The sequence below is a fragment of the Alosa sapidissima genome, chromosome 13, assembly GCF_018492685.1.
Source record: "Alosa sapidissima isolate fAloSap1 chromosome 13, fAloSap1.pri, whole genome shotgun sequence".
In the NCBI taxonomy this organism is placed as follows: domain Eukaryota; kingdom Metazoa; phylum Chordata; class Actinopteri; order Clupeiformes; family Clupeidae; genus Alosa; species Alosa sapidissima.
The window spans coordinates 11,947,666-11,972,797 of record NC_055969.1 but is presented as its reverse complement, the minus strand read 5'-3'; the positions used below and the strand labels follow the sequence as shown (position 1 = coordinate 11,972,797).

Sequence of the window (25,132 nt, the reverse complement as noted above, 5' to 3'; positions counted from 1 at the left end):
AATGGAAACAAAACTGGTCATGTAGCTTACACATAAATGTCTATTTTACACTGACACATGACCGAGTTCTTGAACATGGTCATGCTGACACAGGTCAGAATTCAAAGTGCAAAGTATTCTTCACATTATTATTATTATTATTATTTATTTTTAAGGGGGGGAGGGGCTACTCTAGGCTACTGTTGCCAAAATGCAGAAACAGATGTGTACTCTTATCAACGACTACCTCAACAGTTGTTGGTCTAACAACTGTGTTATGGCTTCATTTGAATTTGCCCTGAGCATGGCACACCTACGTAAACATCATGCAAATCACGTTTTAACGTAGCCTACTCCATGGTAGGACACACCTCATTTCTCCGGCTAAAGGCAAAGAATGAGTTTGTTCTTTTGTAAGGATATGGATATGAATGAAGAAAATACTACTTTTGGAATGGACATGAAAAATACACTTAATTCGACGATGAAATGTACAAGAAAGGCGCACTAACACGACGAAAAGAGGAATCTGCACTGCATAGCCTAAATGTCGACCCTGGTAAGTTTACTTCTAGAACTTACCTGTTCTGTTGCTTTTTCCGAGTTTTGCATGTTTGACATCCATCCTGGTAATGTTCTGTCAGTCATATTTAGAATCTGAGCACAAAAGTAAACATGAAATTCCAATTTCACCGAATATAGAACTTCTTGGATCTAAACAATGTCCTAATTTGATGCAAATGACAGTGACAAAGAGTATCATGGGCTATACGCTATAGGCTACTCTTTGGTGTGGATAAGACTATAACGCCAGGATCAAAGTTGTCGACTAAATTATATCCCCTTTAATGATTATTGTCCTTACAACTTAAATAAATACCGTAAATAAGAGATTTTATTCTGGCCAAAAACATTAGCCTCTATTGTCTTAATTCCATTCCCGACGAACATGTCACGTGTGTCATTATACAATCTTTATACGCTCTCTAATTAATTATAGGTTAAACAAATCATCTATTGGTCGTTTTGTTATTGTTGCTATCTATGGACAGCTTGTGTGCAAGGCACTGTCAAAGTAGCTAACTAACGTTACGAGAAGCAATGAAAATCAGTCCCCGGAAGACCGCCTCGTGACTTACCTTGATGGCATTTCTAGTAGCCACTGTCAGTAATTTGGAGTTGACATAAAGTTACTGTTGAATGTACCGTACTATCGAAGCATCAATATATTAAGTTGGACGTTCAAATGCAAATTCGAGTTATGTTTAATATGACCAGAGACTTTCTAAACTAGTCTAGGAGAACACGGGCTCTGATGTGACACTCCTCCCGCCATCTTCTTCCATGTGTTACTTTGTTTACGCTTTCACCACTGTTGCTGTAACAGAATGGCGCGAGATCGCCATCTTTTGGATTGGAATAGGAATTACACAAAGAGTTGACTAATATGTAGCCTTCGTGTGTCTATATGATAGCCTACACTGTCTCTGTTCGGGTGCATTATGTGCATTTAAATGTAGAGGCTTAGGCTACTACTGATTTCTGGGGAAGATGCATAAAAGTTCTCGATGGTTGGATTCAGCACGTGAGTAGCGGGCATAGCAGCGAGATTGCACATTTTGACAAAACTACTAAATTACTGCTGAAGCGGAGCTATTTTAGGCCACTGCACCATCGTGTAAATAAACAATATAGAAATTGATTGTATCGTGTTCGATTTTATTTTATCTTTCGGGCTATATGCACGGTGAAGCATTTCTTCCTTTCCTTCTCGCCGCCCCCGAGTCGTTATTTGGAGTAGCTAAGAAATATCCAGTAGTTGTCCCAAATGCTTTCCAGGATTAAAAGGACATCGCTGACAAATGTACGCCCGCAATGTGACATGACACAGAAAACTGGTGACCCCCATTTAAAATAAATTCCCTCACTGCTTGGGCCAATGAGCTGGCCACGCGTATCCAGTTCATTGAGTGCTTCCTGACATCACTGCACCACTGGTAGGCTGTCATTTTGTGCCAGTCTGGCTCAGGGATGTTATCATCCAACACCTCACTGGTGAGGAGATGAGGGCTGATTACGATTCTGAATTATGCAAATGCAAAGATACCATACATCGTCACGTGTAGGCTATTTCAAAGGAATCATAAGTATAACTATATGTAAATAAATTCATATTTTTTTTAAATAGATGGCTTCTTGGTATAAGTTTAGAAATAATGCACACAGAATGAAATAGAATTGTGGATTGCACAATTCTGTTTTATTCTGACCACAAGGATATTGCTGTGCACTGTTGCCTGAGGTCCAGTATATTGCCATGACTATTCAACACAAGTAAAGCAGTTGATAATGCTAAAACTCACACAGGAGGATACATAAGCAAACGTTCATGTAAAATACATCAGTTACATATAGAGGAGGGGCTATCAAGCTCATTATTGTAGACTCCTGGTAGTAGCCTACAGTGATTTAAATCAGCCAAAGCACTGACTTGGTTAGTGTCTTGCTGTCTGCTAAAATGATCAACTCAGGACAGCGCGACTGCTACTCAGAATGGCAATATTGGTGCCCAGAAGCATTTAATATAGGCTGGAATATGTGGAAATCAAATTCAAATTCACTTTCGGATTGCATTAGAATAGGTATATCTGGTGTTTAGTATCACAGATCAAATTCAATCTGATTGCAATATGCCAGTGAACATAAAGTGAATAAATAGGCTATGAGTTAAAAGCTTAATGTCTGGACTGCAAAATATGGTAAAACTGCATGCATAATGTTTTCAGGAGAGTTCCCGAATGTTGCTCTCTAAATGCAGAATAGGCTCTACCCTAGTGCGTAAAACCTGCAAGAAAATACTTCAGTCGGTGTGCATTAATCCTGCACAAAAAGTCATCTGAGGTAAAAGCACCCCTGCCTGTCCTGCACTGAAACAGAAAATCCAAAATGTGGTGCCCATGCTTAGCGAGTGTAATTTAAAGCAATAAGATCAGCATATAATAAAAACTCAGCGCTCAGCCCAAACCTGTACTCCGTCCCTTTAAAACTGAGTGTACACGGGAAGGGAGGGGGATGGGTCATTGAGTTCATTCTGCGCCTTCATAGAAGCAGCGCCCTCTAAAGAGACCCTGGATTGGATGAATTTTCTCTGGCTTCTTTCATCGAGCTTGCATGGATAACTGTCAGATAATTGGAAAGGGAGAAATAACTAGCTAACTAAGTATGGTGGAAAATCGGTGTGACTTCCAACGCAGCGCTTGACCTTTATTCGGACAGAGTGGCTCGATCAGCTGATGTCTCTAGCCGGGTAGCTGCCATTTTCAGGTCAATCGAGGTATCTTTCAAACTTGTCGCGAGCTTAAGATGGCAAGCTGAATAATTAAATGTACACTCTATCGACAGCCCGATAGAATGGAAATGGAGAGGAATACGGCGTGTCTTCTACTCGGCGGTGGTATAATTTGAGTTATAATGGCTGATACTAGAGGGATGGAAAGAGGTAGACTAAGGATTACATCAGATTCCTCTCCTAGAGGCGCGTATCCACAGCAGTACATTCACCCTGGCACTCAGCAGGGCATAGACATTCAAGAGCTTGCCTCCAAGCGAGTCGACATTCAGAAGAAACGTTTCTATTTGGACGTAAAACAGAGTGCGAGGGGGCGATTCCTCAAAATTGCCGAGGTTTGGATTGGGAGAGGCAGACATGATAACATCCGAAAGAGCAAGCTGACGCTCTCTATGTCAATGGCACCCGACCTGAGGTATAGCCTTGGAGACTTCATAGATTATTATGCTCACATTGGGCTGCGCGGTGGCCAGGTGCCACGACCAGAGGAGCAAAGCAATGGCCAAGGCCGTCCGCATGAGCCTCGTAGAAGACAGCAGGATCACGTACCACCAGTCTCTCCCACCGGTTCAGCAGCATCGGAAGAGCATACCCACCGGGTTCTGAAAAGTGAATTAATTGAGAGGGACAACCGCAAATACTATCTAGACTTGAAGGAGAATCAACGGGGCAGGTTCCTGCGCATCAGGCAGATTGTCAGCAGAGGACATGGTACCATGGGATACTATGGCCAGGGAATAGAGCAGACCATAGTGTTACCAGCACAAGGGCTTATCGAATTCAGAGATGCACTCTCACAACTGATAGAAGACTACGGCGACGAAGACACTGATGAACGTAGTAGAGTTGCCCGGAACCACGACGAATCTCCCGAGCTTCCGGAGGCAGCATCATTTCGAGTTGACAATAAGCGCTTCTATTTCGACGTTGGTTCCAACAGGTACGGTGTATTTTTAAAGATAAGTGAGGTACGACAGCCATACCGTAACACCATCACTGTTCCTCTCAAAGCCTGGGCTAGATTTGGAGAAAACTTCATTAGGTACGAGGAAGAAATGCGGCGGATTTTCTCGTGTCACAAAGAGAAGAGGACAGAGGCGCGCGCAGATAGTGAAGAACAAGAGGATTGATGAAAGCGCACGATGATTTGATTGAGGCACCTGAAAAAAGCGGAACATGACAATAACCTCTAGTTTATACAATATCTCTTTTCAGATAATTTACCTCTTAATCTGTACTGTACAAAACTGTACTTAGTTGTCCTAATTTCGTCGATCTCTAGGTCAGTTAAAGTCTGTCAGAATGTGCAGGCCCAAGGCAACCTCACTGACGTAAGGAACCAATAGGGACTCAAACAGTAGATATTTGCTGTTGTAGATATTCCCACAAAAAATTCTGTCCCCAGTTAAACTGCTATTGATGCGCCACCTGATGATTATGAGATAGGCTAACACGCGTGTCAATTATCAGGCATGGTCGTATAACCGTCAATAATAGCAATGCCCTGAGCGCACAGGTTGCTAGTTAGTTATTAAATTGGGAATGATTTGCCCACACTAATAGCCGACGCCATACCAATTCACAGTTGTCTATAGGCTTCAAGCAGTCATTTATTGTGAGATAGTGAGTAATATATGATGCAAGCAGATAGTGATTAATGATGTAAGCAGATGTCAATCAAGAGAAATGTTGATCAATGGTGAAAGTCTATATGCCTTTGTTTCTCTGCTGCTATTAAAATAATGCCCAGACCAAGCTAGTTCACAGGGGTTAGTAACAGACACTCTATAACAGGTTAACATTACTGATGAACAGTCTGTCCTTAGCCTTAACAATCTGCTTGTGGCTTGGTGTATCTTAAATGACTAAGCATCGCAAAGCCTTTTAAACAATTTGGATACTTGAAAGAAATGTAATTTTGCCCCTAAACCTATGTCAAATTCATGGCATTATAGTTCACTTTGGCAATTGTAAGTAAATTTGCAGTACAGTTTTTTTATATATAGAATTTAACCATAGCTTGTGAAATCATGTGCAATGTTTGAGCTGAGCATTTTTGCCCATGCTCTCAGTTTAGCTAAAAAGCCAATGGAAAAAAAAACTTTCTCATAAGATTTTACATTTCTTTTGCGAATCACATATAAAAATTATGATCTTACATGTGCAGCTTCATTCAAGCAGCGGGTTTTAAAAAAGAAAATGATGCAAAACTGGAACAATGAAGATTTTTTTGCTGTGCATACATAGTTGTAGTTGCATTACCTAATTCCTACTTTATCTGAAGCTGTTGATTTTTATACTGTTATAGGCTAATTTCAAACAGCCACCATTACCCTCAGCAACACCACAGCAAAACAAGGCCTTCCAAGTAATAAGTCAATGGGCATCATTCAGATGCTAGGCTAGGTTTTACACTGCTTAAACAAATCCTGGGGGGCATTATACAATAACTAAAAGAGTATTATTGAGTGCTTTTTCGCAAGGTTTGGCTATGACAGTAATTCTGTTAATACACAATGATGACAATTTTCATTGGATAAATCATAGGCCTATATCACAAAAACACAGTGAATGCAAGGCCCCTATTATAGAGTTTGATCTATTTTAACAGAATGCCCAGTTGGTAGCTAGGCTATTAACACATTCTGGGAAATTTAGTGTATGTTTGAATGAATGGCAGAGACAGTTGGAACAGGTGGATAACAACAAGAGACAGCTAAATCATACATACATAAACACACAGAGCTGTATTGTAACAATGAGCCTTGCGCCAAAACTAATTTCGATCTGTGATTGTGATTCAGCAAACATTATGATTCCCATCACTATTCACAGTCAGTTTTTCTTCCTCATTTTTTCCCCCTCAAATTGGGAAAATAATTTTAAAGATCACTAAAGAAATATTTTACATGTATAAAGGTATTTCTGGTTTGTTTAATCTGTGAATACACATAAATGTACATTTTATCATGACGGTGATATTTATGGGTGGTAGTACACATAAACACTCAGCCTGATTTATATATAGATTCTATTAAGGGCTTCAGTGCACTCAGTAGTTTTGTAAAAGGGCATTACATTCTACCTGATTCCTCTGGTCTACAGAGTGAAGCAATTTTAGTCCACATTTTTTTGTAGCATTGATTACATCTGCTATGAAAAAAACAGATAAATTAAGTGCTCTGGAGAGAAATGTGCATTGACCTCAGCTCTTGTCATCATCTTTACAAGTATATATATACTGTAACTTTTTCATGCTGTTGTCAATGTTAAGTCTAAGTTGGTTTCCAATTTTTGAAAATGTGATTCTGTAAAGAGTGACCTTCCTGTGTTGTAGCTCTATGTCTGTCCACATGGATTGCTAACAGAAAATAAGTATAAGGAGCCACATGTTGTTTTACGTACTTTGAATTTGGCCGTGGCAGCCTCTGGTAGGGGTAGTATTTGAAATTCACATCAGTTTTAACCATCAACTCAAACACCATGTGGAAAACAGTTGCATGAGAAGCACAAGATAAACTTGTGAGGTCACTGAGAAAGCACCTGGCAGATTCTTATTCATTTGAAAGGAGTTTTGTAAAAAGAAAAAAAGAGAAGTAATGACAAATATGCCTATAGAAAATACTTTTTAAAGCACAAATATTCCCCCAATATCAGAAAAATTATTATTTACTTTTCTTTATTCATTTCTATACTAACAGGTTTGTGTAAATGGTGTGGTGCATACACTGATAACATGTCACTGTCTGTCTGAAAAATAATCACTTTGTGCTTCTATTATCAAAAGAGGTTGACTACTGTCAACGACATTCAACAATATTTGATATTTTATGACACATTCCTCCTAATTGTTGAAATCAATCCATATAAATTTGTTATTCTGTCTTCATTTACAGAATGTGTGTATGCACACAGGCCATGTCCACACCAGTTAATTTAAAAGTCTGCACCTGAATATGCTATAAATATAATTCCAAGAGGTTGAACAGCACTTCCAAGAGGAAGCACTTTAAGAGCACTTTCTTTCCATCTTTGCTGACTTTACTTTGTATAGGGTGCCAACAGAAGCCTGTTAACAGACAATCCTTTTCTTTGTTGGCCAGGCCACATATGTTTAATTTCAACACAGAACACCCATATTGCCAAGTAAAATCACGTATAGCAGCACCTCATGTTAAGTTGACTCACGTCTTGGTGCTATTGAGTGTCGTTCAGTCTCTTTAACAGAGAGTGGCAGCACGAGATAAGAGGAAATTACCAACAGAGTTCCCTATACAAAAAACCACCAACAACAAAAAAATGACGCCTGTACATCTAAAATGGAGGTCCGTCTATAAAACTGGACCACACAGTGCAATCTTTACTATGGCTGTGCATACTTACTTATTTTTGTAATAAGGGCTGCTCCAGTAGCTATGCCTTCTTCATAGAGCAGATTGCTACCCCTGGGTTACACAAATGACATGAGTGTTGAAGCTCTGTGAAGCTATGGAAAAAGAATCTCTATATATATTCTTATTTAGTCATAAAAAATGAATGATAGATTTGTTGTTTAGGTTTAGATAGTAGGCTAAATCAGGGCATTGAACAGAAAAACATGTAAAAGTATAGTACAGCCTCACAGTGATTGCTGTGGCAGGCATCAAAACTTAAAAGAAGAGACATATAGGTTTTAAATAAAGCAGTACATTTACCTGAACCGACAAAGGCTATCAAAGATGTGTCTTAAGTTATCTTTGCACGAGTCAATATGGGTAGACAATATCAGCTTAACAAACAAGCAAGCACTTTAAAATGTGTGCACTCACGGTGCCCTCTCCTCAAGAACAACAAAAAGAAAAAAGACATGTATTAAGATATATTTATAATACAATTTCATTTGATTTTATGTTCTCAGTATGTGTATGTGCTGATTTTAAAAACTCTGTTTTATGTCAACAAAGTGGAACTGCCTTTATTATATCATGGACGTATTAAAGGAGAATTCCGGTGTGATATTGACCTAAAGTGTGTTGAAACATGATACCGAGTGTGAACGTATGTCTCATAGCCCATCTCGGCTTGTCAAAAAAGTGCTTTTTCAAAGTTCTCAATGTCTCGTTTTAAATGTCAGGGCCCTCGGAAGTCTACCAATGAAGTGTGGAGATACATTGAGCCTCGTAAATGGTGTAAAACAGTGATTTATTTGCATGGCTAGCCCGATGCCGAAGCACCACCATTGAAAAAGCTGTTGGTAGCATCGGCTAACTAGCGCCAGATTTTGGAGTGCAGGGGACAAGTCGAGATGGGCTATGAGACATACGTTCACACTCGGTATCATGTTTCAACACACTTTAGGTCAATATCACACCGGAATTCTCCTTTAAAAAATGGGGGGGGAGTCAGTGTGTTTAGCTGCTATTCCATTGTAACTCAGTGGTATCTAGCCACCAAAAATGATCAGATTCCCCGATTGATTTCAGATCTGCTACGAACCACACCATGATCGAAAAAAAAGGGTGCTTATTTGGTCAAAAAGCAATCATATCCTCTCCCAGCACTTGAATAAATTTGATTCGGACTGTTACAATTTTGACCCATTTTGACCCATAAGCCTTAGTCTTTACAATTTGATTGTATGGATTTAGATTAGGTTTTTCTTTACGGTCCCAAGACCAGATAGTTCATGTGCTGAAGTGAATCATCTACCCATTCTCCTCAGCAGTTCAAAGGAGAGTTCTACTGTGCAAAACATAAATGGTTGTTACATATTAACAAATAACAAAAGTCACCTCTATTCAGTGACAATTAAGGATTAGGTCATAAAGTATGGCCTACTTACATGTGTTACTAATTGATAGTTGTGTAGGTATAGTGTGCTGTGAAAGTTTCGGATATGAAGAAGCTTGGTTTTTCTTTTTTTGCTTTATATTTATCATGCCATCTCTGCAGAAGTGAATGGGGAGTTAGAATAATAAATGTTTGATGATTTTTCCCTCAAAGAAATGGTGATACAAAGCTGTTTTGGTGTATCTTTGGATAATGTAATGTATAACATTAGCGTGTCCTATTATAGTCTCATAGAGTATTATAAGACTCAAAACAAGAAAGCAATTGTTCGGTATTGTAGCACTTTCTTTAATGTGTGTACTGTATCAGTTTATGTTCTTCATGTATGGTACCATATGAATAATTATTAATTGCCTTGTAATTGTTTGTAAAAGGTTGCAATGTAGGATATGTATCTGAAGAAAATCTGAAGTTTTTGAAGTTGCATGCCAACAGTTGGGTCCAAACAAAACAAAAAGAAGTTTTAACATGGTGCTATATTATACAATATAAAGGTGCTTATATGGACCCCAGCTGCATGCATGTTGAGTGAAAAAAGTAGAGAATAAACTTGAAGTTAGATGTTGTGGTTATACCACAAATAAAAAATAAAAAATACAAAATGTCCTCCCTGAACACAAAGTGGCTTAGTGTAACTGTAAATTGCAGACACACTGGCAAGTAGGGTCAAGACCTCGAAGCTGATCAAGACATACCTACACCTACACTGTACACTTGTTTGCAGAGCTGTTTGCACTGGCACCAGGGGTGTGTTTGTTATCACAGCACTTTCTAAAATCGTCTTGTATCTCTGGCCAAAACGGTGGTTTGTGTTCCTGGCCGGACTGACATTCCCAGCCATTTGCTGACAACTTCAGAGCAGTCGTGAACGAGAGACCCTGCCCCACACCACACCCCAAGCCCCCCTCCCAGCCAAAGGAAAATAGTGATCAGTCAAACAATGCCTGTTTACAGTTACCCAGCCTCTGTGTGTAAACTCCAAAAGATCAGTAGACAATCTAATGAAATTATAAAACTTTTTTTTCATGCTTCTGATTCAAATGTTTTGTGTTTTTTAAATAGTTTTTATGTATTCCACGGTGAAGAGCAAAGTCTGTCTTGAATTGAGTTAAGGTTGCAAATGTAAAGGTTTTTAAAGGAAACATGCAGATATGTTGGTTGTATGTACCATTGTTCATTTTATTTTACTGTTGAATAAAAATCTGAAAAAATGTGCCTTGTTTTCCATAAATGCTGCACACTAGCCTTTCACATCTTGCGTTCACAGCAGGTCTAGCACACATGCATGCATGCATGCTTTATATTTTACCCTAAACCTCATCATCTGAGATAGGTCTTTCTTACTGCTTAATATGCTTTTCACACAAACTCTGTCTTTTTTTCCTTAACAAGATGAACAAAGTGTTAAATATTTGAATCATGTACCTGTTTGACATTTGTTATGCTGGTTTTCATACAGAAATTAGTTTATGTGACTAACCTGTGGTGAAGTTCAAACACAGATGCCGCCCATGACGGGCACTTGTCCATCTACAAAAACTGTCTATATAATGACAAACTATGCAAATGTTTGACCAGAGATGTCACTACTGTTCCTCTTGATACTGTTAGTGTAATGTGATGGTGTCATAATGAAGCTTAACCAGTGAGAACTATCCGTGGCCTTTGTGGACTCATCAGATTCAGTATTGGAGAGTACAATGCACCTGTTAAAATAAACAAACTCAGTTACAACTGATACGTTTGATAATATTTCCCATTCCTCTGTAGCCTCAACTGAAAGTATCACATGAGTGATCATGTGAGCTTTTGTGGTTTTTAGACGGAGAAAAATAGCTCTGCTATAGGTTAGAGTTTTGAGCAGAGCTGGGTGATTTCCTGTGCTACGTGTTTGAGGTCAAGTTATTTCCTCTTTGGTATCTCTCTATGTTCCTCTAACTGCACCTACAAAACTGTTTACCACGCTTCGCTAAGAAACTGTTACCTATCCACAGGATTTGAGTCTTTTTTCAAATGGTAAGTGATTGGCGTTTCCGTCACCCACAGAATTGACAAACAGCATACAAAACTTCTTAACATATTTGTGTAATTTAGCATGTCTTAGACATTCAAAGCCAGGCAAAAGTGTAAACTCTCCATGCGGTGTCCGTTTTCAAAATAGTTGTTGTGATGCCAATGTCTGACAATGCATCGGGCCTATTGCACAGATCAATAACTCTTCTTCAAAAGCAAAATTTCACAAACACATGCAAAGAATTAGCAACTTTTTGTGCATAGTATGCAGGGCATACAGGCAGAGGCATAGAAATGGAAAGTTCTGATGAAATGGTTACTAAATGATGACTTTGGTTGAATTTTGTGAAAACGAATTGATAAATTGAAATAAATATAGTTCATACATTAGAGCAGGGGTTCCCAAACTTTTCCACGACAAGGCCCCCCAAATACCACTAGGTTCTGGCCAAGGACCCCCTTGATGTGTTATTAAACCCATTGACAATACTACGGCAAATGTAAAAATACATTAAGCTAATCCTAATAATTATTTTAGCCACAAGCACTTCGCGATGGAGCATACAGTGTGTAAAAAATGTATTTGGGGCTTTCTGCTGTATAAGAGCTATCACTCTACTATTATTCCAAGTCATTATCATGGGAAATATAATGTTCAGATATGCGTCACATTATTATAATGCCATTGTATAACAATCCTCATAGTAATAGGTATATTTTAAACTTTTCAGATGTATTTATTTGTTGCTTTTATTTTTCCTTCCAACTTGCTGAGGCCCCCCTGGCACCCCCTCACGGCCCCCACTTTGAAAACCACTGCATTAGAGCATATTACAATACATACTATTAGGCCTAAAGCAAACCTACACAGGTTATTATATTCAACTAATTTCTAAAAGAGCAAAGTAGCCTATATATGCAAGACTAAACCACAGAGAACCCCTAACAGTGTCTGTTACCAAAAGTCAGACTCATGTGCTGCTTGGGTCACGTACAACACCTCCGGTTGTGATTAACACTGCTCATAGGTTCAGTTTTTTTTCCAGTAAAAAATGACAGTATGAACATGGTTGCCAAGGTGATCAGTGAACACCCTCTGTTCTGTTAAAAACATTTCAGTTTACATCACAACATAGTAAACACAAATCTGTACTTATAAACTGTTTTGTAGTGCTCAGGACTATATTTTTAACTTCAAATAAGGTGTTCTCATATGTTATACTGTAAAGGTATAGATGAAAAACACATGTAGTTTCAACAGTTTGGATGATAGTCCATGTCACTTCTGTTAAATTTATTGCCCAAAGGACTTTGACCAAACCCTTCCTCTTTTTATGATCGCTTGTGACATGGTTAAAGTAATCCAATCCGTTATCATGCATAAGTAAGCAAAGGTCGAAGATAGGGCCAGTGGGAACAGCACAAAACAGACAGCTATTTTTGTGGCAATCATTTACTCTGAACACTGCGCTAAAATGGAACCTGGTGAGATTTTACAAATAAAATACTTGTCTAAATGTGTTTGAGATAAGTTGTTGAGAATCATGAATGTGTGATGTGTAAGCAGGATTAAGATTTTTTGTATGGTGTTTGAGTTAAGGTAACATGGACACAGACAGTGTAGATAATGAACCTTTTCTGTTAGAAACAGCAGGAATGGCACATGGGATCGTTCATTTGATAATGAAAATGAAAATGCTCCTTTTGTCCGTTAGTGGGAAATGCTAACAATATGCAGAACGTTTATGTCAAGACAACACTGAAAAACAGAAGATAGCACAAAACTTGACCACTGAGCTCACTAAGAGGAACTGAGAAATGATGACATTTCCACCCAATGCAATAATGAGGAACAACATATGAAACTCACATGTACGTTTAGAGGCACATTTAAAGGGGAATAGACAGAGACTCCATGTTAACTGGAGATCTCTACGGAAGAACTCCTTATTCCAAACTCAACGTGTGGGGCAAAACAATTGATGTACGTTGTATATATTTACTGTTTTATGGCTCAGTGTTTTGTCCTTAATAAACTTTTGAAACAATGTCCTTTTTTAAAACAGGGTGATATTCTGGGATAGGAGACATGGAGACGCGATGTGACGGGAACAGAGGGGTGATCCCGTTCCTGAGCTCACCACACCTCACTGGGACCCCAAAGTTTAAAAATTTCATCATTCCCAGGAAGAAAAGAGCCTCTGGAATAGGTCTGAACTTTTAACTTTACTCATTGTGGTTGCAGGGCAGAATATACTGTTTTAAATCATAATTTTTACCATGTGGTTGCAGGGCAGAATATACTGTTTTAAATCATAATTTTTACCATTTGACATAAACCGTGTTTTTCCATTTGACAGCTGTGCTTGAGCCTTGTGCAAAAGAGAGCAGGGATTATGCTCTCATTGAAACAACCCTACGTGACTTAATGTTAGACCTGGTAAAGGGGACTTGCAAGTGGGGAGATGCCAAGCTTGTGCACAATGACGAACTACTGAGAGAATTTGCAGAAAAAAGGTAAGGTTATGATTAGCTAATACAAACAAATACAATACTTGAAACTGGGTGAAAATAGAAGTGGAAATCAAGAAATTAAGGCATCAGTATGCAGTAATTTACCATTTAGGTACATTCATATAAGGAACTAGAACTTTTATCGCCTGAAGTTCATTTTTGATGCCAAATGGGCATGTTTACACTATTTACGTGATCTGGGACAAATCACCCAATAAATAGGTGAGAAAAGCTTTCATTTAACATGACCAAAAAGTTTTCTCTCTCTCTCTCTTTAGACTGTTCGTTTTAGACCAACACTGCTTTAATGCCACTTTTAATATAAAAGTGCCGTCAGGTTTACCATTATCCTCAACAAATACTGTAAAAACCTCACTTTTAATTACTTCAATTGCCTATTTCAACCTGCCTCTATTTGGGACAGGCCTCTATATGGGCGAGTCCTTTAATTAATTTCACACAAAACAAATTTGGGAAATACTATCAAATTGATTACAGTATAAATAATCGAGGAATGGACATATATTCAGACACCACTTTCTTAAGACTGTACTCTACATGGTTTCTGTGAAACGAACTGAATGATTGAGGATTGTGGAGAATCTTACCAATCTAGGTAACCAAGCTCTATGTATAGGCCTACAGTAGAATAACAGAAGTTTAACATTTAAGAACTCTGGCTAACACTCCTTTTCCTCAGTGGAAAATGTGTTTTAAGCAATGTCTATTCTAGAAACTCTGATATAAACAGCATAGAACTAGCTCAACTGGGAGATGTGGTGGGCTTTAAGAAGTTTTATACAACTAAAAAAACGTCCATAAAAAACAGACCAGGTTTCTAATTGAGAACTATAGGCTTTTAATTGAGTTTTTATGGTATGTATGTGTATAACAAAATCACAGGGTAAATTAGACAGATAAATAGTATATTGTGTTTGTATCAGTTAAAAGTGATCATTTTGAATTCTTATTTATAACTTTTTCAGATCAGAGATGCGTTCAAAAGGTAGACATCTTCGAGAGACTGAGGAGAGATTCTGCTTTCTGGTTGCATCTGATCAAGAAACAACAGAAATTTACCAGCAAGGCCTGAAGGTTGAGAAAACAAACCAACACTCTCTGGGAAAGCCATCACATGGAGTGTATTTGTTCAGGCATGTGGATGTTGCCTTGAAAAATCCAGATATCCAGCTGGCAGCAGGCAAAAACATGATCATTTTCAAGGTCTGTGGAGGGAAAAATATGTCTGTATGTTCACACAATGTACTGTTCTTTGTACGCTGTAAATACAACAAATCCTTACTGTGTTGCTGGAAAGGTGCTGTTTGGAAGAGTGAAAAAAGTAGCTCCAAGCTCGGTGGAAAGTGGCACACAGGATCCCACCATTGCCTTTGACTGCCATATGTCAAGAGACTCAGTGTCCCCTCGAGACAGTCTGCCACAGCAAATCATTGGTTCTTCTGTAAGTCTTGACATTATTTTCTTTATTTAGTTTAAAATGAAAACAAATTAAACTAAAATGAGTTTAATTTGTTTTCATTTTAAACTAAATAAAGAATACTGTATGTTTTTTAAACTATGCAAGACTTATTCTCATTAGATTTATGTTTTTTTTCCCCCAATCCTTTAGGTATTTTTGTTTGACTTCAATGAGAACCATGATCTGAACACAAGGCCGCGCCAATGTTTGCCTTACGCAGTGGTTCCCATTTTTTCTGTAAATTTGCCTACGTCAGCAAGCATGGCAGCATCACCCACTGAACTGCCACCAAAGGTTCCATTAACACCAAAGCATGGTAATGGCAAAATAACTGTTTATGTGCTGCTTATCCTGCTATGTTCCTTGCTATGTGATTATGTGATCTCCTTGATATATGATTCAATTTGTCATTCAGACGAATGCATACAATCTAGATCAGGTGCTTTGTGTCATACACACCTGCTCATACTGTGTGTCATTGCATTCTCCTAGGTCCAGGAGAAAGTTTGAAGGCGTTCATTGTGGCAGAGAGAAGGGGAAAGGGACAAAGTGCCATGGTAACATTCAAACATTTTGGCACTCAAGGACCTCATGTGACTGAACCAATGCATCATGAAGCTGTAGTAGAGAGGAAAACGGACTATCAAAACATAGCTTCGTACTTTCCATTTTTCCCTCAGCTTCAGGCTATGAATTGTTTCCAGAATGGACCATGGGTTGGCTTCCCACCTGTTTTGGAAAACAGCATTCAGTATGGAAATACTGAGGTCCATCATTCAGCCTTTTTAAATCAACAGAGCCAAATGTCCGCTCCCAGAGTTCAAAACGAACCTTTTGAAGAGGGAGACGCAAAGATCTCCACCATTGTTTACTCCTCTAAGACAGTGAGAGATCCACGATTGTCAGGACGAGAGTTGGGCGACCCAAACAGGACTACTTCAGTGGCGCCACAAACGTTGGGTCCGATGCCTGAGGGCAATGTGCTGAATGCACAAAAAGATCTGCCAAGGTCACAATTTCAGGGTAATGAATGTAGAAGTACCCCAGCTCACTTTGAAGCATTTCCCCAAAACACAGACCAAACTTGCACTATTGACACTGCGGTGGCAGAGATTTCGTCGAGACATAAACCAGAAAAATTGCCTTCTTTAAAGCTATTTAAAATGAAATTTCAGAAATACGCTCTGTATTTTCAAATGACCGAGTCAGAGAGGATACGGCATATTTGGTCACGGACAGATTTGCTTTTGGATCAGAAAAACCTGCTACTGGAAAGAATCCATTATTATGAGCATTACTTTGAAAAGTACAAAAGAGGATTACTATTTTCTGGAGACAGAAGAAAAAGAGACCAATCAGTGCCGAAGGAGAGGAGAAATGAGAGAAATGTTTACCCAACTGAAACTCACATTACAAGTAAGCACATTGACGACAAGATGATAAAACAAATGTGTGCTCAACTGAGAGTACAAGAACAATTGGAATCTAATTCAACTCATATGCAGGGTCAGTTTGACATCTTACAGAGCAGAAAGGACATTGCCACACCAGAGGTTGCATCAGAACAAATCAAACATGTCAAATTTGCACCCACAGCAGTACATTTGATTGAGAAAGAACATAATGCCCTTCCAAATGGGCACACTGTCAATAAAGAACAGACAGTCGATGGCTCGGGATCAAGTTCTCAAGAGCTAAAAAGCTTGCTGTTGTTATCGCGGGTGAGTGCAAAACATTGTGGAGATCTAAAGATTTCAGTGCAGGCACAGAAACAGAGGGAGAAGGCCAGAACAATACCACAGGATTCTCCTGAATCATCTGTAGAGGGTCCGGTGATTTCTCAATCAGTCACTGAAGCAGAGAGGATGGAAGGCTCAGGGGAAGAGGAAGTGAAAGAGGTGTCCGTTAGGGATCCCGAGAGAGGAGAGGTGGAACAAAGGGAAAACTTTGTTTTTGAGAATGAAGGAGAATTTCTGGATGTTGGCATGTGTAAGGAGGTATGTACTACAAATAATTTGGAAATCCTTACAGCACCCACAGTGTCACCAAACCAAGGAACAGACATAGACCTGAGGATAACTGACTCCAATGAAGAATGGAGTGAAAGGGAAACATTTGTGAATTTCAAAAACAGTGAAAATGTTGAGAATTGTCACAATCTAAAAACAGACAATTTAGAGGTCAGTGGTGACACAATTTACAAGTTGTTGTATGAGAGACTACAACTTAGTCAGCTGCTGCCAAATTCAACCCCAACTAATGATAAGCCATATCTGAAACCTCAATGTCTTGACCAAACCACTACATCTATTAACAACAATTGTGATTTACCGCATGTAAAAAAGAGTGATTGGGAAGAGCATCCCATGCTTGGAATTACAATCAAAAGTACAGTCAGAGACATTAATAACATCAGAAAACCACTCACTCTGTCTCAGAGATTTTCCCTCCTGTCATGTTCCAAGGGAGATCAACCGTTGTCCAGCCTTCTGAAAGACTACACGCAGGGTGATGAAAACAAACAATGGCTCACCGGGTCGATATCAAGCAAAACTGAAGAACATATTAGTAACTTCAACATTAAATTGGTCAAATTTTTAACACAAAAATACAATGAGTGTCAATTAAGGACTAGTCACTATAAAAAATTAAGAAAAATGTCAGATTTCAAATCTACCATCTATCACAGGAGATCAAAGAGGTTCACTTCAAATACCACCCTTAAAAAGGCGTTTGATATAAAGAGACAATATTTCAAGACATTACCAAGAGTTGACAGAAAAACAAAATTAAACAGAACAGCTATCCAAAAGAGAAAAGATACTGTTTTCAGCAAAGAACCCTCCCATACAACTGAAACCAGGAATGAAGCTGAATTGGAGCAAGGTGTGGACGGACTGGAGCAACGTTATAGGAGTAAAGTATTCAGTAGCGATAATGATGCTGTTGAAATATCTAACTCACACACTGAATGTGTGCCTTCAACAGCTTTAAAACAACCGACAGACCAAAGTCAAAACACTGAAGGCCAAAATAGCAGTGATAATTGCAGCACTGATAGAAACAATTTAAGTCCTGACCCCTCTGCCATGAGCAAAGACTCACACAAGGACGTTGTAATGGAAGGTGCAACAAACAAAGACAAAGGTGAAGTTCTGCAGAAGGTTCAAGATGTCACAAAGGAGAGTGGGAGTTTGGAGGAGGTCAAATGCCTTTACAATGAGACACCAGCTGAAAACGCAATTTCAGCTGATGAATGTTTGAGTCATAACATTAATTCAGAGACAGGGATTCCAAACGATGTAGTCTTAGAAAACAACTGTAACCACAGCGCATCTCTTCCGCAAGAATCGACTGCTAATCTACAGACTCCATTAAATGCAAAAGAATCAGTAGTGGACAGCAATGTGGACAACAGTTACACTCCTTCTCTTTTTGAGCAAAAATGTCTATTTGACACAGACGCTCAGGAGGTCAAACTCATAAGTAAACTGCGAAACTATTTGACAAGATTTGAGACTACGGTGAAATTACAGGAACCACTGGATGAAATTCCACCAGAACTCTTTCAACAGTTTTTGGGTGCTCCAAATAAGGCTGACACAGCACAAACACCACTGCCACATGAGACACAAACCACTGAAGTGGTGAATCCAGAATGTAGAATTACCGTCAAGGAACAAATAATTGATCTCCCTAATCCTGGACCCCTTGGGGACAACTTAACCAGCCATTCAGTGACCTCAACTTGTCAGCAGAACATTCTGCCAGCTGTTGTCAGTGATCCAATTACAACCATACAATGTGTGCCTGTTTTAGATAAAAGCACATTGTCACTGATAACCCATGGTCCCGAACCTGTTCCTAGTTTAAGTCCTGACAGCACAACCATGTTGGGTACTGTCTTGGAGAAAGCCATCCCATATCCTTTGATTGAGCTGAGCAGACCCAAGTTACCATCTGAACCTCAACAAATGCAGCAAAGACCCCCTGATGGTGATCACCTTGTGCAAAGCACGGACAAGATCAATGGACAGAGTTCCATTTCCAACAACCGGCCAGTACACAACACCAAAACTCACAGTAGACAAAATAGTGAAGACCATCAAGTCAAGTTTGAAAAGCTGGAAGCTACACAAGGTCAAAAACTGTACGATAAAACATTGAACACTACACCTTTTCAGAGACATTTTAACACAGCGGACATTTCAAACCTTCTAAAAGAGGCTGATTGCGGGGGCTTAGATGTCCTACGCTCATTGCTAACCAAGACAAAAATGATGCTCCAGTATTTCATTTCGAACTTTGAGCGGGACCAGGGTGTTGCAGCCCGGTGTGGAATTGTTACTCGTGACATCATTTTAGATAAATACTTACATCAACCACCAGCCCCCTTTGACCTCAAGTATGAAGCATTAAATTCCTTTTTGGAATTGCAAATGATGGTGGAGGCAAAAGAATTCATAGAGAACAAAATGAGTTATCTGACTGCAAAGCAAACATTTAGGACTCTGCTTTGGTATGATCCTTCTCTTCATGGCGAATTGTTCAAAGGCAGAGTCGGATATCAACAACAGTCTTGTGTCTACACCGCATTCCAGCAAAGACTTGCAATTGAAGGCTACAGCAAATTACAGAATTACTGCCTAGCAGTAACCACTCTAAATCAGCAGCTGAAAATGGCACCACAGACCTCATATTACTTGTATCTAAAAAGCAAAAGGGAGAAGCTTGAAATTGAGGCTGCTTTGCACAACTTTGCTTTCTGCGATAACTTTTTTCTTTCAGTCCCAATTAGTTCTATTATCAACTTTGGTGATAATTCAGAACATCTAGAGAAGCTTCAGAACCGTGTGATATCCTTTGTGGAGACTCCTGCTGAAAAGATGCCGGGAGACTTTGATGTTGGGAAGGCAGAACATCTCTCCATTATTTGTCGATTTCTCCAGGAGAAAATTAACTGTGTGAAGACCTGCAAAGTGATCAATAGCCAGATTTCGTGGTTTGGATTGGAACACCTTCTATATGATGCATCAAAGATTTTGGTGGCAAGGGATATGGTACATACCTTATCCCAAGATAACATCGTAAAATTTCAGGGTCCAAATCTTATTTATGGAACTCCAAATCCCTGGTTGCCTATGATGAACAGACCAACACAAATGCCACAGAGCCATGGTGGAACGGTGTCTGCTGGGCCGCAAATGGACATGAATGGAAGCCACATGCCTAGGACTGCGGCCGAGAAGAAACTTTATTTAAAGGTAAGGCCTTTACCATAGGCAGCAAGAATGACAGCAAGAATATGTGTTGGACCTGTCTCTTTATGCAATGTATGTATGTATTGATTGAATAATTGATTGATTTCAGCATCTAAAATATTATGCAACTTTCTAGCATAAATGTGACTCTGGAAAACATGTCTGGATTTGGATTTTCAAAAAGGTTTGATTTGAAATTTGTGTTCCTTACCTCACCTCACCTTAGAAGCGGAAAAGCATTGGTACTATGGAGAAGACACCCCTTGCAGTCAAAAGGAGGTAAGGGAGCAAAACAAAACAAAAAACTAGATGTACCGCATATCGGTATATAGTGTGTATGACACCGCATGGTGTTACCACCTGCTAAACGAAGGAAATAAAGCACATTTCCAAAGTTCTCTCTATGACCTGTGCAATTCCTTGTTAAAGGAATTATCCGGAGTAAAATGCACTTTAGATCAATTTACGGATGATTGGGAGTACATACGTTGAGTTGACATCAAAATCATGTCATTCGGATGTGTTTTGAGAAAGTTTGATTTTACCGTTTTTAGTCAAAACTCGTCAGCCTGTTAGTGACCAGGGCATGTAATTTCGCCGCTACAAAACGCTATTTGTATACCTCTTCTACAGTTCCAAACAACATTACACTTAATCGCGCGCAAGGCAGCATGGGAACACCCAGGCTAGGTGGAAGCAAGTTTGTGGGTCCAAATGGAAAACACGAATGATAGATAGGTAGGCTACTTTTTTTAATGCTTAATGATCGTTTATAAAACTGCTTGCCATTGTATTTAGGGAGCTGCAAAAAATCTAAGTTGTAGGCTATCCATATTCATGCGGTAGCTGTTACAAACACTGGTCATATGAAAGTAGCCTAATGCCAATGGTATTTGTGGGAGTTTTATTCAGCGACCACCTGGCTGAGTGTTGGACGCGTGTGGTGTGTGTGTGTGTGTCTCCCTCCCTGAATGCCTGTTCTATAAAACATGCTTGCCATTGTATTTAGGGAGCTGCAAATAGCTAAGTTGTAGGCTATCCGTATGCATGCGTTAGCGGTAGCTGTTACGAACACTGGTCAATCATATGATTAAGTAATGCCGACGTTGTTCCGAGATATTTGTGGGAGTTTTATTCAGCGACCACCTGGCTGAGTTTTGGACGCGTGTGGTGTGTGCGTCTCCCTCCCCCTCTCCCTTCGAGCGGGGCAGAGTTGCCATCGCAGTGATATCAGAGCTTTAATAATGAGAGACGTGTTGAATATTAATTCGTGTTTACGTTTATCATGTACCAGACATACCGTGTATGCCTTACTTGTTTAGAGCCGTTTGCTAACGTTATCATTATCAATCCAGTTCAATGGTGGTTCGTCAGCTACCAAACAGAAGTTTGTGTGTGCGTCTGGTCTGTCTCACTCAGTGGGACACACGCATCACAGCGATATGAGAGTGCTGCGCTACCTGAAGGAGAGATTTTAAAACTTTGAGAGATACATTTTTATACCTTTTTAAATTGATGCCGTTTAGAACAGAAACATCTGACACCACGTTATTTCCACGTTATTTTCCTCTGCTGATTTATGTTCTGTGGTTGACAAATCTGGCAGCTTTTTTTAGAAAAATATAGACATAGAAAAATTGAAACCATGCAGTCTAAAATGACAAATCAAGCATTTTATTTCAATAGCTACTTTTCAGGCTTATTGTTTTCTTAAATTATTTAAATGTGTTGACAAAGGACATTTTGTGATGACTTGAATTATGTCTTATAATATGTCAGCAAGCAATGCATCATCAAGGCTGTGTTGTAAGATGTTGATGAAAGCATTTTGCACAGTTAACCATATCCAGTGCACCCATCCATAAGTTCAATAAATGTTCCTTTTTTAAATTGAGACTTATAACATTTGTTATCATCATTTGTGTAATTATGTGTCATTTGTATGATGTAAATTGAGGGAGCAAAATAAAAGCAGTATCGGCTCCAAATATCGGCTCAAGAAAATCGGCAGCCTGTATCGGTCATCGGCTAAGGCTGATGGAAAAAAATCGGTATCGGCACTAAAAAATCCATATCGGTCGATCCCTAATAAAGACCTCGGGATACTTCGGTTTGGCTTTAGGTACCCTCTACTCACTACCACGTAAGTGTAATGTTGTTTGGAACTGTAGAAGAGGTATAAAAATAGCGTTTTTGTAGAGGCGAAATGACATGCCATGGTCACTAACAGGCTAACTTTCTCAAAACACATCCGAGTGACATGATTTTGATGTCAACTCAACGTATGTACTCCCAATCATCCGTAAATTGATCTAAAGTGCATTTTATGATACTGCAAATCATACTTCCAAGTTCTCTCCATCCATGACTCCAGTAACTCTTTGTAAGCATCAAGTTTAGCATGTTCTCCCCTTCATTACTCAATCAGTGTCTAACAGTTCAAGACAACAACTGAACTGCCTGAAGTGCTTGAACATCAAGTTGGAGTATGTGCGCCTGTGTGCATGTGTGTGTGTGTGTGTGTGTGTCTGTGTGAGTGTGTGCATTTTTGTGTCTATACAAACTATGCACTTCTTCTATAAGACAAGTCTGCAACAAGAGAGAAAGAATACTTTAGTGACACCCTGATGCATGTCAGTATATGTTTCTCTGTGTATACTGTACATGTTTGTGTGTGTGTTTGTGTGTGCGTATGTATCTGTGTGTGTGTTCACCTATGTGCATGTAGCATGTGTGTCTGTGTGTGTGTGTATATGTATATATATGTGTGTGTGTGTGTGTGTGTGTCAAACTTGTCAATCTACCCATGTGTTTATGTGTGTGAGTAAGTATGCATGGACGGATTGTGAAATCACTCAACAAAATAGCTGCCTATCAAAATTCAGCAGCCAAAACAAATTTGTGCCAATATCTGAACTGAACTGAACTGAATTTGACATGATGCATAACTACATTCTTTAGATGTGCACTAAATTATTTGAAATTGCGTCCATAGGGGGCGCTGCAACTTACACATTCCAATAGCTGCTTGGATGATCACCACATGAGTTGCAGGGAATGGAGAGAAGTTTAGAAGTGTGCTTTATTTTCTTTGGCTAGTACATGGCATCACCGTGCTGCGGTTATAATAAGTGCAGCTATACGGTACATCTTGATTTTCACATATTAAGAGTCATACCCACATATTTGAACAAAGATGGATCCTATTTTTAATGGTGTCGACAAAATGTTCCTATCGGTACTAGTCAGATTTTATTATTATGCTGTCTTGACAATATCCTGTATTCTTTGTTAGTATAACATTATCACAGTTATATAACTCTATTTGATACATGTTTTTACAGACACAGTCATCCTGCTACTGGACAAAATAATGAGCCTTCACAAAACTACATCCAACCTCAGGTTAACCTATTAAACCCTGTCCAGTTCCAGCCGGGGGCATACAGTAATAACCTGTTGAAGCAGCACGCAGCTCTCTGGAGACGAAGGACACAAGACAATCCTCCTCCTCCTCCTCCTCCTCCCCAAACGCAAGCACCTACAGCTATTCCCCCAGGACGACAGTCACACTCACACATAAGGGCTTTACTATTGGCAAAACAACAGAAGAATATTCCACCTCAGCAACCCTCACCATCGTGTCCTTTACCAAACAATCCAGCTGGTAAACTAATGCCTCCACCATTACCCACCATGGTGACGCCACAGTTTCTTCCACATGCTTTTCAGCCGACTTATGAAGGAGTAATCAGTCCCATGCTGGCAAAGGACACACCCCAAAACTCAGGGGTGTCCAAAGAACTTAAAAACCCATTCACACTGGGTCCACTTCCATCACTGCAGCTCCCTTCATCTTTACTTGCACCTAGACCTTCTCCACCAGCTCCTCACCCCTCAATTCAGTTTATGTCTAGCGCTGATAATGCGGCTTTTCTCCACGAACATGCACCTTTAAACTACCCTTTCTTTGTTTTAAATGGTTGCACATACACATCTGCAACTGCTGCTGTGCCAAACAAGGCAGCCCCTAATGACACCACTCTTAATTCTCAGAAAAGTTAGAGAAAGACTGCAAGCTTGATGTAATTAGGTTAATAGAGCTATACAGAAGCACATTTGCACAAATGCTTATGTAATACTGAGAGCCTGCTCAGATGTTGTTTTGAGTTTTTGTACTCTCTAAGTTCCTTTTAGAAGATTTTAGAAATTAATACATATAGTTATTTTTTGTACAGACAATGCCTTGTATATAGAAAACATGGAACACAAGGTGAGATAAGTACACTGGAAATGGAATCTGTTTACTGTATCCATATGCTGTAAATGTTCTATGCCATTGATGTATTTATTTATTTATACCTGCGATACAGATTTGAAATAATAAAGTGTTGTTGTTTGCAATTTAAAGTACCATTTCAATTAAAACATTCCTGTTTGTATAATGTGAAATGTCCATAAAGTCTGCTTGGTTGTTTACATTTAGTCCTCTTCTGTGTTGTCGTGTTTTGTGTCATGTTTGTGTCTGAACTTGCTAAGCAAAGAAGAGCAGGGTGTGAATGCTCTTCCTCTGTGGTTTGGAGAAGTGAGATGACGATCAACAAAAAACGGCCAGTGGTTTGTGATGTCCTGACATATTTTCACTACACTCACGTACGTCGTATGAAGGTGTGATATTTAGTATTTCAGAAGTGTAAAGGTTTCCAA

The 25,132-nt window shown here is 39.2% G+C and overlaps 3 protein-coding genes across 8 annotated transcripts in view; 2 read left to right on the top strand and 1 right to left on the bottom strand.

Moving 5' to 3' along the window:
- wrn (WRN RecQ like helicase) overlaps positions 1–1,317 on the bottom strand; it is a 35,777-nt gene extending 34,460 nt beyond the window's left edge. The window contains exons 1-2 of one of the 2 annotated variants that reach the window (XM_042060686.1): positions 1,119–1,317; positions 562–636 (exon numbers count right to left, since the gene is read on the bottom strand). In XM_042060686.1, the coding sequence (XP_041916620.1) occupies positions 562–627 (66 nt within the window). In that variant the 5' untranslated portion in view covers positions 628–636; positions 1,119–1,317. The remainder of the gene's footprint in view (positions 1–561; positions 637–1,118) is intronic. The other variant, XM_042060685.1, reaches the window with a different exon arrangement.
- LOC121681054 lies at positions 303–24,910 on the top strand. 5 transcript variants are annotated; one of them, XM_042060683.1, is made up of 10 exons: positions 11,118–11,173; positions 12,886–13,042; positions 13,237–13,380; positions 13,531–13,687; positions 14,671–14,908; positions 15,003–15,146; positions 15,315–15,480; positions 15,657–20,428; positions 20,652–20,704; positions 23,770–24,910. In XM_042060683.1, the coding sequence occupies exons 3-10, from the start codon at positions 13,260–13,262 to the stop codon at positions 24,488–24,490; spliced, it is 6,372 nt and encodes a 2,123-aa protein (XP_041916617.1). In that variant the 5' UTR covers positions 11,118–11,173; positions 12,886–13,042; positions 13,237–13,259; the 3' UTR covers positions 24,491–24,910. The 5 variants fall into 5 exon arrangements, with proteins under 5 accessions (XP_041916614.1, XP_041916615.1, XP_041916617.1 ...); XM_042060680.1 differs by lacking the exons at positions 11,118–11,173; positions 12,886–13,042 and adding an exon at positions 303–538; XM_042060681.1 differs by lacking the exon at positions 12,886–13,042 and having other exon boundaries at positions 11,064–11,173.
- purg (purine-rich element binding protein G) lies at positions 2,010–8,373 on the top strand. Its single transcript, XM_042060687.1, has one exon. It carries the CDS (start codon positions 3,451–3,453, stop codon positions 4,456–4,458), a length of 1,008 nt encoding a protein of 335 aa, XP_041916621.1. The 5' UTR covers positions 2,010–3,450; the 3' UTR covers positions 4,459–8,373.
- Positions 24,911–25,132: the final 222 nt, after the last annotated feature.